Source organism: Pristiophorus japonicus, chromosome 1, assembly GCF_044704955.1.
Source record: "Pristiophorus japonicus isolate sPriJap1 chromosome 1, sPriJap1.hap1, whole genome shotgun sequence".
NCBI classification, from domain to species: Eukaryota; Metazoa; Chordata; class Chondrichthyes; family Pristiophoridae; genus Pristiophorus; species Pristiophorus japonicus.
In genome coordinates, this window is record NC_091977.1 from 400078335 (window position 1) to 400092582 (window position 14248).

Sequence of the window (14248 nt, forward strand, 5' to 3'; positions counted from 1 at the left end):
GTGCCCATTGTGCATGCGAAGGCTCTTAAATTACCTCGTCGCCAATTGTAATGACTCAAGAGTCTGGTTACTGTAAACTCACTCAGGTACAATCTGATCCATCTTTATTCCAGCCGAAGAGTGCCAGCGTAACAAAGACACCCAGCTTATATATAGGTGACCAAGCACATAGGCCACATGCGTACAGCCCGATGACCTTCGACCGCGGCGCCCTCTGGTGTCTGGTGACCTCCAAGAATTAATACATAACAATTTTGTGCATTGCAGCATGCAGTTATTCTTTTACTAATATTTTGTGTACTGCAGGATGCAGTTAATATTTTATTTATAATTTTGTGCACTGCAGGATAGCAGTTTATATTTTATTCACACCTTGTGCACTGCGGGATGCAGTACTTTTTTCATAACATTTTGTGCACTGCAGGATGCAGTTATTCTTTTTGGAACATTTTGTGCATTGCAGGATGCAGTTTATATTTTATTCACATCTTGTGCACTGCAGGATGCAGTACTTTTTTCATAACATTTTGTGCACTGCAGGTTGCAGTACTTTTTTCATAACATTTTGTGCACTGCAGGTTGCAGTACTTTTTTCATAACATTTTGTGCCCTGCAGGATGCAGTCTGGTGTGATTTTCATTTTGTGCACTGCAGGATGCAGTTTATATTTTCTGTTCATTTTGTGCACTGCAGGATGCAGTTTATATTTTCTGTTCATTTTGTGCACTGCAGGATGCAGTTTATATGTTATGTTCATTTTGTGTACTTCAGGATGTAGTTATTCTGCTCTGAATATCTTGTGAATTGCAGGAAGCAGTCATGTGTTCATAAGTGGTGAACCGTTATATTATGTAGGGTTCTGTACGGTGGGGTGGGGGGGGATGGGGGAGAGATTGAGAGTGTTACATGTTGGGAAAAATTGTTGTTTCATCTTTGACATTGGTGTCTTGTATCTCATTTGCACAATCATTTGTACATTAGGCAGCATGGTGGCATAGAGTGGAGAGGCAAGGCTCACACCTCCCCTTCCCAGTTCAAACAAACCGGTCAATGATGAGCTGCCTACGTAAGGCTCTTGCAGTGGCCACATCTCCAGGCTGCCTCCCCTGTGGTCATGGCGGTTGCGATATGGCTTCCTCGTCAGTCTCCTCTTCCTCGTCTTCCTCCTCCTCCTCCTCCTGAGGTGGTCCTGCAATCCCCACTGGTAATGCCTGTCCCCTCATGGTGGCTAAGTTGTGCAGCATGCAGCACACCACAATGAACTCAGAGACCTGTTGAGGGGAGTATTGAAGGCTGCCTCCAGAGCGGTCCAAGCATCAGAAGCACTGCTTCAGCACACTAATTGTCTGTTCAATGATGTTGTGGGTGGCTGCATGGCTGTCAGTATAGCATCGCTCGGCTTCTGTGGCAGGGTTCCTGAAGGGGGTCATAAGCCAGATGGCCAGGCCAGATCCCTTGTTCCTGATCAGCCAGCCCTGCCCTTGCCTTTATCACTGAAACATGTGTGAGACACTGCTCTCACACAAGATGAAAACATCAGGTGTGCTCCGTGGATAGCGGGCATTGACTGTAAGGATGCGCTGAGTGTGGTCGCAGACCAGCTGAACGTTTAGGGAGTGGTCTCCCTTTCTGTTTCGGAAGACCTCTGCATTCTGTGTTGGTGCTCGCAGGGCGACGTGCGTACAGTCAATCACACCCTGAACCTTGGGGATACCTGCAAATCGTGCAAAACCTATTGTCCTCTCTTCTGGCTGTCCCTGCTCATTGGGAACTTTATGAAGTCCATCCTGTGCACGTACAGTGCCCTTGTCACCTGGCAAATGCAGCAATGTGTGGTGGCTGCGAGATGATGCATATGTCCCCTGCTGCCTGGAATGAGCCGGTGGCATAGAATGCCAGCATAGCAGTCACCTTCACCTCGACGGGCAGTGCAGTCCCTTTGCCGCTGGTAGGCTGTAGGTCTGCCTGTATGAGCTGGCATAACTCTGTCATCACTTCTTTTCTGAAATGCAGCCTCCGAACGCACTGCACATCAGAAATGTGGAGATAAGAACAATGTCACTTGTAAACCCGAGGGGGGTAAGGCCTTCTCCCCAAACGTCTGCGACTTCTTCGATTCCGTTGCAAACCATGGACAATAAGCCTTCCAGCTTGAGGCCGCTTGCTAATAGCAACCAGCATGATTTGCCGCCTAACTAGCATTGACCCCATTGAAATCTCTTACTGACCTTGAAAACAAAGAGTTAACTCACATAAAAGTGCCGCGTTAAAGTGTCCACTAACGCTGCTTTCTGCTCGCAACCGTGGTAGTCGCTGACAACTGCGATCTAAGATTCTCCAGCCTCCCTTTAAATATGGTGCCAATTGTGCCTGCTGCATCCTGGGACCACTTGTTTTTTGGGTCAGATCCTGGGGCGGACGCCAAATCAGGCGTAATGCCCAAAAGTTCCACCCGGGGTGCTAGCATAGCCTGGCACAACGATTGACGTCATCCTGATGGTCAAAACGAAGGGTGGGACGGGAAGTTTTTGCACCGCCACAAAACCATTGGCGAAACTTCTGCCCGGGCACTACATCCTGGACGCCCCGTTTGATGCCCAGAAACACCTTTATGCGCCTTGCCGAGGTGCAAAACAGGGTGCATATTAGTGGAAAATCTAGCCCTATGCCTCTCACACTCTTTTTTATAACATTTCTGTATCCCTGTGCTTGGCTATTACCCAGTTTCCCCCTTGTGTGTCTGTTCTCCTTGTCTCCTCTTCTCTGTCAGTCTATTACTGTTTCTATCTCTCACAATATATGCATGTCTTTTTCTCTCTCTTTATTTCCTCTCATCTGTCATGGAGAACTGGAGGTAAACTCAGGGTTCTAAAACTCTGATTCTCACAGATGTGATATTTCTCTGTCTGGGAACAATACTCCATTTCCTCCTTCAATCTGTTTTACTCTCTCTGCCAGCCTCTACTTCTGCTCTCTATTTTATCCTTTACTGCTATTTCTCTCCTTCATCTGCTGACATTTCTTTCTTTTTTTTCTCACCTTCACATCTTTTCTTCTCTTTTTACACTTTTCTTTTTTCTCTTTCCTTTTCTAACCTCTACTGTTTTTTTGAATTCTTGTGCTCGTCAAGGTGAAGATTGTTCGTGCTGTGGAATAGAACTTTTCCTAGTTCAGGCACTCGGTGACAGCACCAAGCACTGCCAGTATAGGTATAGCACAGCCAGATGTAGAGTGAAGCTCACTCTACTCTGGTCCAACAACAAGCTTCAGTCCCAGTCTCAGAAGAGCACCTCTGCTGGAACAATGTGACATTTTTCCCACTTCTCACATAAGCCATCGTTTGGCTTCTTCGCATGAGATTGCCAATTAGTGCCAAGTTAGGGATAGTGCTATAGGCCCCTTTCTACTGAAATTAGATATATTCTCTGCTCAAACTCATTTCACGTAGTACTTACGTGACATTGGATACAACAGACAATGGCGACTTTCATCCTATCTGTCTAAGATGTACTTGAACCAAGTTCCCAGAGATGGCAGGTTCGTGTCTCACCCAGTTCCCAATGTCTATTTTATCCTGCTTCCTTTTGTAATACATTTTCTACTACTTCTTTAGTGCTGCCACATGGGAAGACTGTGATGATGGGAATGGGCCAGGTAGTTGAAAGACATCAGATGGCATGAGGGAGAGCGTTGGAGCAACTGATGCACCATAGCGAATGGGAAGGATTGGACTAGGGCCACTGGTACAATATGCAGAGAGAGGGGGTGGGCAGCAAAAACGATTCTTTGAAAAGAGCAGTGAATTGGTGTGTCCATGTGTTATGGCCACACTCGTGCAGTGAATCGTGCGAATGGTAGTCTTCTATATTGAAGTAGGTGTGGGGGTAGGGAGTTTTGAGACTTTAAGCTGTTCATGAAAAGAATGGAAGTATTTATAGTAAGTTTTGAACTGTTGAATATATAATATATTTATTATGATCTAAATTTTGTTTTCAGAGGACATTGTGGCTTGAGTGAGGAAATGTCATAGACAGCTGTATGGGGCAAACTTTGTTTTTCGTACAATGTGATTAGTCATTTTTGAGTAATAACATAAGAACATAAGAATTAAGAACAGGAGTAGGCCATCTAGCCCCTCAAGCCTGCTCCGCCATTCAACAAGATCATGGCTGATCTTGGCAGAGATAGTGCTGGTGTGGCGGAAGATCGTGGTGGAGGTGCAGCGAGAGTTTTTGTGGCGGAGGAGCGGTGAGGGATTGTGGTGGAGGTGTGGCGAATGTTTGTGGCGGAGGAGCGGTGAGAGATTATGGCAGAGGTGCGGTGAATGAGGGTATGGGGCCCAGAAGAGCCGAGGGTCCCGGGGCAGCACGGGCCTGCCCACACTACGATATGTGTGCGCACAAGATCCGTGCAGCAAAGCAAGTCTCCAGTCGTCCTGGTTAACCCTTACCAGTGGATAAAGGCCTAGCTTTGTCAAGCCCGTGTGGTGGCTGGTGTGCAACGGTCACCACATGTTAAAAAAATCCATGCACAGGCATCTTCCACCCCTTGAATTGGAGTTCAGGACTGGAACATCGGGTTCTTCATTGAAACATCTGTGAACTCATGTGAAAGCAAGTCATCCTCGTTCGAGGGACCACCTATGATGATGATAGTGATGATGATGAGTGCTGGTCAGTGGTCTCTGGAACTGGGTTGGTGATGTTCTGGAATGTGATTGGTTGACAAGACAGAGGTATCTGATTCTGCAATCCAATTGGTTGAAGGATCTTTGCCATACTATATCACATAGACAACATTCACACAGTCACGAGGCTTTTAATAATATAGAGTTATTACTAAGATTCCTCTTTTCAGGTTTAACTGTCAAAACCCAATAAAACTCCACATAAAGCAAAAATGTTAAAGCCAACGTTTATGTTAAGCTACATTTGAAGTTCCATGTGCAACATCACGCTTGCCTGGCTACATATGAACAACATTGGAATTCACAAGAAAATTCTTTACCCAAAGAGTGATGAGAATGTGGAATTTGCTACCACAGGGAGTGGTTAAAGCGAATAGTATGGACACACTTAAGGAGAGACTAGACAAGCATATGAGGGAGAATGGAATAGAGGGTTATGCAGATAGATTTAGATGAGGATAGACAGGAGGAGGTTCGAGTGGATCATAAACGCCGGCATGGTTGGGCCGAATGGCCTGTTTCTGCGTTGTTTATTCTATGTATGTATTGGATCAGAACCTACTTTTACACTAATGTGGATGTCTAAGATTACCATCAGGACAACTAGTCAAATGTTTAAAAATGGCAATGTTACATTTTTGGAACAACCCCAAATCTGACAAAAATTAAAACCAGAATATTTTAATTATCAATAATAATACCATAAGAAGAACATAAGAAATAGGAGCAGGAGTAGGCCATTTGGCCCCTCGAGCCGGCTCCGCCATTTAATAAGATCATGGTTGATCTGATCATGGACTCAGCTCCACTTCCCTGCCCGCTCCCCATAACCCTTTGCTCCCTTATTGCTCAAAAATCTGTTTATCTCCACCTTAAATATATTCAATGACCCAGCCTCCACAGCTCTCTGGGGCAGAGAATTACACAGATTTACAACCCTCAGAGAAGAAATTTCTCCTCATCTCAGTTTTAAATGGGCGGCCCCTTATTCTGAGACTATGCCCCCTAGTTTTAGTTTCCCATATGAGTGGAAATATCCTCTCTGCATCCACCTTGTCAAGCCCCCTCATTATCTTATATGTTTTGATAAGATCACCTCTCATTCTTCTGAACTCCAATGATACTTTATGCCAAAACAATGTACGGTGTGGTATCACTCCTGAGATATGCCCACCTTCTTATGCACTATTGCCCAAGTTACATTGATTAAGCCCAACTCAGTACCTGTAGAAAGACTGCTATTTCAGGCTCCTCCATACACTGCAAGCCAGACTCAATGATCTTGGATACCCCCTCGAGGTGTTCTCCGTATTTCCTAATCAACGAGCGAATATGCTGTGTCTTTTCTTCCTGTTCCACTGTGATGTTTTGTAACATGTCCTTTTTCCTTTCCTCCAGCAATGCATACAGACCATCAAACTTTTCACACATCAGTTCCTTTTGGCTGCTACTGTTATCCTGCAACATTTCAGCAATAGTCACTTTCACAAGGTTCAATACTGAAGTAGCTTCATCCACAAACAGAAAAGCAATGTACAAAAGACTCCTAGCTTTTAGGGCCTTGAAATTGTGCTCCCTTTGCAATTTTAACAGAGGTGTTAGCTTTTTTATTGTAAACAGGTTAACGACTTTGTTAAGCAGACAAATCAATTTCATACAAACAAAGCTTTAAGAGCTTAGATGCTAATATTTGCCAAGGATAGCTTCAGGGAATAAATCTCATGATACAGCTTTAAAGATCGGAAATACCTCAATATTTCTGCATGTCTCTTCCATCTGAGTGATTACTGTCTGAATCCGGTCATTGCTTGCTACTAGCATTGCAATCCCATCACTGAACTCAGACTGCATACAAAATAAAACAGAAAATACTAAAATTAGCTAAGCAGAAACAGAAGGCCCACCAATTTCAGATTTCACTGCAGTTTTGAATGAAATTGTAACAAGTAAAATTGCATGGTGCAACCAAAATTGACTAAAATTGCTTGCTTGACAAAATTATATCTCCAGATTGCAAATAAAGTTTGTTTCAGACATTGTAACAGGTCATATAACAAGATAAAACAACACACAGCCTCATTTTGTTGTTTGTACAAATACTGAATTTGAGTCAAATGTATAAATAATTATAGACTGGCACCAGAATTTTAACCCCAAAAAACGGGTGGGTTGGGGTCAGACAGGAGGTTAAAGTTTTAAAAAGCTGAATCCCAACCCCAACCCGCCCACTTACCATTTTAACGGAGGCAGGACGGGAGCCAGACAGCCAACCCGCTTCCAGGAGGCGGGTTGCCCATTTAAATATTATAATGTGGCTGGCATACCACATGATGACCCACCATTACAAATTTAACTGTGGCTGGCTGGGTTTCCCAGGCCTCGGGGAACCCCGCCAGCTAAAGTAAGGCGAGGACTGCTGAATCCAGAAGGTATGTGCCTTTATACTTACCTGCTGGATCCAGCGTCCCTGCCTCACCCAACCCTTCACAATCGGACAGCCCCCACCTCCACCACCCCCCCCGAGGCCTTCGATCCTCCCCACGAGGCCTCCAATTCTCACCCCCAAGTTCATCGAACCCCCCCACCCACGAGTGCCACAGGCCTACCCGCCCACAGCCAGCCAGCCTTTCCATTTGACTGGCTGCGAGCGGGAAACAGAACTTTGCAATGTTAATCAGGCCTTGCCGTTAAATTCGGCAGGGCCTGCGGGAGACCTGTTCGCCTGGGTTTCCTGACCGCTTTCTAGTCCTCCCCCACCCTACCTTCTAACCCGCCTCCATTTTCAAGATTACAGTCCATGTGTCAGTAGTGATATTAAACTTAAGAGTTCCTGACTAAGAACAACTTGTTATTAAACAGAAGGTATTTAAGTTATAGTTAGAAATTATTATTTAAGTTCATCCATTTCAGTTTATGAGTAGCACCTATGTATCAAGTTGACACATCTGGAGTTACTCCTGTCAGATTTGTGGCTCACAGATTTGCTATTCATGTCCAGCAGAAACTAACCAATAGTCACATACCTACCCTGATGGTCAGTTTAGCATCTGTCAAGCAGATAACAAGCTGACCATTGTAAAAAGTGCTCCCTACTGTGATTAAACTTATGTTGGTTTATCTCTACCCAGTGACTTTGGGATGACCTGTGTAAAACCAAAATCATAAATCTTTAATGGAATTGTTGTTGGTCTCTGTGAGCAAACAATGACTTGGCTGAGGCATTAGCAAAAAATGTCAGGGCTGGCACGTAACAGTGAATCAATAACAGGTTTTGGGCAAGACCACCATATCATCATAGGCAGTCCCTCGAAATCGAGGAAGACTTGCTTCCACTCTAAAAGTGAGTTCTCAGGTGACTGTACAGATCAATACGGGAATTACAGTGTCACAAGTGGGACAGACAGTCGTTGAAGGAAAGGGTGGGTGGGGAGTCTGGGTTGCCGCAGCTCCTTCCGCTGCCTGCGCTTGTTTTCTGCATGCTCTCGGCGACGAGACTCGAGGTGCTCAGCGCCCTCTTGGATGCTCTTCCTCCACTTAGGGCGGTTTTGGCCAGGGACTCCCAGGTATCAGTGGGGATGTTGCATTTTATCAAGGAGGCTTTGAGGGTGTCCTTGAAACATTTCCTCTGCCTACCTGGGGTTCGCTTGCTGTGTAGGAATTCAGAGTAGAGCGTTGCTTTGGGAGTCTTGTGTCAGGCATGCGAACAATGTGGCCCGCCCAACCGAGCTGGTCGAGTGTGGTCAATGCTTCGATGCTGGGGATGTTGGCCTGATCGAGAATACTAACGTCGGTGCGTCTGTCCTCCCAGGGGATTTGCAGGATCTTGCGGCGACATTGTTGGTGGTATTTTTCCAGCGGCAATAATAGGTCAGTAACTCATCAATAGATAAACAGTACTGTGGTATGGATAATGAAAATCCCACGATCGTGTGCAGGCCTAAATCATCAGTGTGGTTTGTCAAAGGAGGGACTGGGTAATATCTGATATTTTACTGAGAAGCTGTAGCTCCAAATGACTTTTTCAAACATTCATATTTGTGTTGCTTATTTCCTTTAAAAATAAACAGCATGGTATACAAATAAAAGCATGACAGCATAATCATCTTACGAAGGACACGCATTAAATTGAAAACTAGGTAGTGACATGATTAAACCCAAACTGCTCGTCTTAGTGATATAAATTACATTGAGAGTTCTGGGAACTGATTATTTTTCCAACGATTGAATGGAAATAGATTTGAGCTGTTCAAAAAGGAGGAAGGAGAAAGCTTTTTAAAAAAAACTGTCAGAGAAAATGAGACCTACCTTTTGCCTTTTATAAATATTATTGAGTGGAGCCACTTCACATTCTTTATGAGCACCAAACACTTTACACATGGAGCACGTTGGCACTTCACATGTCATACAATAAATGTTGATTCGTTCATCGTCATGTTCTTCACACATGGGTTGCTCACTCTTCTTTTCAGGTCTGCGAACAAAACTGAATGAATTCGAATTCTTTGATTCATCATAATAAATACAATGCACAGTACTGACTGATCACTTTATTGATCTGTGCTTATCCAGTCACTAGATGGGTGTCCCAAAATGACACAACCTGCCATTTCATGCCATTTCCTATGAGAAATTGTCTGGAACCTTCTTGGCACCTTTCTTTTTTATTCATTCATGGGATGTGGGCATCACTGGCAAGGTCAGCATTTATTGCCCATCCCTAATTGTCCTTGAGAAGGTGATGGAGCCGCTATCTTAAACCGTTGCAGTCCGTGTGGTGAAGGTACACAGTGCTGTTAGGGAGGGAGTTCCAGGATTTTGATCCAGCAACAATGAAGGAACGGTGATATAATTCCAAGTCAGGATGGTGTGTGACTTGGAGGGGAACTTGCAGGTGATGGTGTTCCCATGTGCCTGCTGCCCTTGCCTTCTAGGTGATAGAGATTGCAGGTTTGGGAGGAGCTGTTGAAAAAGCCTTAGTGAGTTGTTGCAGCACATCTTGTAGATGGTACACACTACAGTCACAGTGCACTGGAGGTGGAGGGAGTGAATATTTAATGTGGTGGATGGGGAGCCAATCAAGCTGCCTGCTTTGTCCTGGCTGGTGTCACGCTTCTTGTGTGGTTGGAGCTGCACTCAGCCAGGCACAGTCTTAGCTTGTGCTTTCTAAATGGTGGAGTGCTTTGGGGAGTCAGGAGGTGAGACACTCACCACAGAATACCCAGGCCCTGACCTGCTCTTTAGCCAAAATATTTATGTGGCAGGTCCAGTTAAATTTCTGGCCAATGGTGATCCCCAGGATGTTGATGGTGGGAGATTCGGCAATGGCAATGCCATTGAATGTCAAAGGGTGGTGATTAGACTTTCTCTTGTTGGAGATAGTCATTGTCTGGCACTTGTGTGGCGTGAATGTTACTTGCCACTTATCAGCCCAAGCCTGAATGTCGTCCAGGTCGTGTTGCATGTGGGGATAGACTGCTTCATTATCTGAGGAGTTGCGAATGGAACTAAACACTATGCAGTCATCAGCACTTCTGACCTTATGATGGAGGGAAGGTCATTGATGAAGCAGCTGAAGATGGTTGGACCTAGGACACTGCCCTGAGGAACTCCTCCAGCGATGTCCTGGGGCTAAGATGATTGGCCTCCAACAATTACAACTATTTTCCTTTGTGCTAGATATGACTCCAGCCAGTGAAGAATTTTCCTCCTAATTCCCATTGACTTCAATTTTACTAGGGCTCCTTGATGCCACCCTTGGTCAAATGCTGCCTTGATGTCAAGGGCAGTCACTTTCACCTCATCTCTGGAGTTCAGCTCTTTTGTCCATGTTTGGATCAAGGTTGTAATAAGGGCCGGAATCTTCCCAGCCCTGTGAGTGCTGGTTTGGAGGCAGGCCCGCTGTCAAAAAGGCCCTAATTGACAGTGGGTCAGGATCCCGCTCTGAACCCGCCTCCGTGTGAGTTTCTCAACTGTTAGATCTGTGTTCGGATAGCAGACGAAAGAGCAAGCAGCGGGACAGGTAATTAACAGCATTAAAATGTACTTGAATGCTAGTTAAGAGGCTTAAAAGCAGGCACTTACAATTTTACCAACCTTTTGACGGGTTTGCTGTCCCTTGGGTTTCACGCCAGGTAAGTGAAGTTGGGTTCTCAGTGACTATTACTGTGGCTAGTTGACAGCTGCAGAAGTGGTATAAAAGCTACCATTTCACAGCTGTTCACTTTCCAATGCCAGAAGTTGAAGCCTTCACGATTTGAAAGAGACTTTTGTGCTGTATACACTTTGGAAGTGTTTGTAGTGAACTCTCTATTCAATGTCATCTCCTTGGAGCAACCTCTCTCATCATTGACAGGGCGCTTCTGTCATCTCAACCTCACCTGACATCTATTCCAGCAGCATCGGTGCCCTTGAAAAATCTCACCTTGGTCCTCAGAATCCCACAAATATCAGCCCTAACACCAATATCACTTAACACACCAACAATACCAACCTTCTCCACAATCACCTGATGCTGCACAGTGCACAGGACATCAGCACCCAACCACATTGCTGCCCGGGAGGCCCATAATGGCCTCACCATGGCCAGATTTACTTCAGTTGATGCTGTACACCGACTGCCACATGATGCGCCAGGGTCGCACCACCCCACGCCAACTCCATAAAGCATCCCTACAATGTCTAACCCATTCCTTTCACACGCGTCACCATTGTGGGAGGTACTCTTATGTCTTACCATTCACTGCAACTCACTAAACCACTTTCAAAGATGCCCACAAATCTGACCAAGAATGCAAAGTCCTGAAAATAAAGATTTCAATGTTTGACATCAACATTAACTATACATGAACATTGGCTAAAGGACCCAAGTGCCTATCCTTGTGTGTGGTTAGTTGGTATGTGTTATATATGCAGACTATAGATATATTCTCTGTGTAGTCACTGTATAGTTGCATAAGATGGAGACTTGTTACCTGATGTACTATCACTAAGGTTTACACTGTGTATATACTATGCTGGCACCACTAGAGGGTGCAACGGTGGAAACCCGGGTTTCCTGCCCCTGTGGCAGAGGCTGTCCACCAGAGGGCACTGCAGTGGGAGACCTGAGAGTCACCTACATAGGTGTGCAGGGCCCAGTATAAAAGGCTGCCCACCATGCTCGTGCCTCACTCTGGAGTTACGAATAAAGGACCAAGGTCACTACAGTTTGAGTGCAATACATTGCTTCGTGGAGTCATTCATAAGTGCATTACAGACATAACAGTATGATTGGACAAGGATGAGTGTGAATGTAAGGGGTGGCTAGTGAAATGGGGAACTGATAATGTAGAAAGACATAGAGAGAGAGGGATGGATGGAGGTTCGAGGTAAGTTGGTATGAGTAATGATTTGCAGGGGTAGATTAGGGAAGGCAGAGTGATAGGGATGTGATGAGTGGCACAGCAGAATGAGGTTGGGTGTGGATTTGCAGTAATGTTTCATGATCTACTGAGATCATTGAAAGCTTTGCACCACTGCAGTCAGCTCCTCCAGACGACATCCCTGCTTGTGCCCTCCTGTGCAATGTGCAACCAGGCTGCGTTGGTCTCCTGGAGAGGTCTCTTCCGTCCATTGGAATGGAAGATAACCTCCCTGCGTGCTGTGACTCCCTCTATAAGCATCTGGAGGGAAGTCATGGGAGAGCCTGAGTGCAGCCGTGCACCATTCTGCAGTGTCTGTCAGTGTTTGCAGTAGCTCAAGCTGCAAAAGACTGACAGATGAACTGTCAGAAAAAAGTTGGGCATGGTCCCTTTAAGGAAACCGGCTGATGATGCATCATCAGATGATGTCATCAGATGATGTCATCAGACCCACTTCCAGTTAATTGGCCAGGCTTAACAAGCCCAGCCAAGGAAGATTGAAGGGAGAGGGCGGACTGCACTTCAGAATGGGTTTTCCACGCTGCACCAATGCCGCCCGCATCAAACTCACCTCAGTTGGCGAAATCCCAGCCAAGGTCTGGAGCTGAGTGGTCCTGGCAGAACTTAAACTGAGCATCAGTGAGCAGGATATTGGTGAGTAAGTGCCAGTTGAAAGCACTGTCGATGGCAACTTCCATCACTTTGCTGATGATTGAGAGTAGACTAATGGATGTTGGAATTGGCCAGATTGGATTTGTGGACAGGACATACCTGCGCAATTTTCCATATTGTTGGGTAGATGCCAATGTTTTATCTGTACTAAGGTATGGTTAGTTCTGGAGCACAAATCTTCAGCACAACGGCCGGGATGTTGTCGGGCCCATAACCTTTGCTGTATCCAGTGCACACAGCCATTTCTTGATATCACATGGAGTGAATCGAATTCGCTAAAGACCAGATTCTGTGATGGTGGGGACCTCAGGAGAAGGCCAAAATGGATCATCCACTCCGCACTTTTGATTGAAGATAGTTGCAAATGCCTCAACCTTGTCTTTTACCCTCACATGCTAGGTTTTACCATCATGGTGATGGGGATATTCATGGAGCCTCCTCCTCCTGTTAATTGTTTCATTTTCCACCACCATTCACAACTGGATGTGGCAGGATTGCAGAGCTTTGATCTGATCCGTTGGCTATGGGATCATTTAGCTCTGTCTATAGCATGCTGTTTAGCATGCATGTAGTCTTGTGTTGCAGCTTCCCCAGGTTGGCATTCCTGATACTGCTCCTGGCATGCTCTTCTACAGTCCTCATTGAACCAGGATTGGACCTGGCTTGATGGTAATGGTAGAGTGAGGAATACGCCAGGCCACGAGATTACAGATTGTGGTGGAATACAATTCTGCTGCTGCTGATGGCCCATAGTGCCTCATGGATGCCCAGTTTTGAGCTTCTAGATCTGTTCTGAATCTATCCCATTTAGCACAGTGGTAATGCCACACAACACGATGGAGGGTGTCCTCAGGGTGAAGGCAGGGCTTCATCTCCACAAAGACTGTGCGGTGGTCACTGCTACCAATACTGTCATGGACAGATGCATCTGCGACAGGTAGATTAGTGAAGACAAGGTCAAGTAGGTTTTTCCCTTGTGTTAGCTCTCTCACCACCTGCCGCAGGCCCAGTCTGGCAACTATGTCCTACAGGACTCGGCCAACTCGGTCATCAGTGGTGCTACCGAGCCACTTTTGGTGATAAAGACATTGAAGTCCCCCACCCAGAGTATATTCTATGCCCTCACTACCCTTAGTGCTTCTTCCAAGTGGTGTTCAATATGGAGGAGTCAGCTGAGGGAGGGCGGTAGGTGATAATCAGCAGATGAAGCCATGAGACCTCCTGGGGTACGGAGTCAATGTTGAGGACTTCTAGGGCCACTCCCTCCCGACCATATACCACTGTGCCACCACTTCCGGAGGGACTGTCCTGCCGGTAGGACAGGACCTACACCCAACAATAGTGATGAAGGAATCCAGGACATTTGCTGAAATGTATGATTCTGTGAGTATGACTATGTCAGGCTGTTGTTTGCCAGCTCTCCCAATTTTAGCACATCCCCAAATGTTAGTGCAGGGTCGATTGGGCTGGCTGTGCCTTTTGTCATGTC

The 14248-nt window shown here is 45.7% G+C and overlaps 1 protein-coding gene across 11 annotated transcripts in view; it reads right to left on the reverse strand.

Annotated features, from left to right (window-relative positions):
* Window positions 1-14248, reverse strand: part of trim55a (tripartite motif containing 55a) — a 198037-nt gene that overhangs the window by 118771 nt on the left and 65018 nt on the right. For 10 of the 11 annotated variants that reach the window (XM_070891598.1, XM_070891645.1, XM_070891572.1 and 7 more), the window contains exons 3-5: window positions 8993-9170; window positions 6437-6532; window positions 5912-6145 (exon numbers count right to left, since the gene is read on the reverse strand). In XM_070891598.1, coding sequence (XP_070747699.1) covers window positions 5912-6145; window positions 6437-6532; window positions 8993-9170 — 508 coding nt within the window. The remainder of the gene's footprint in view (window positions 1-5911; window positions 6146-6436; window positions 6533-8992; window positions 9171-14248) is intronic. The other variant, XM_070891589.1, reaches the window with a different exon arrangement.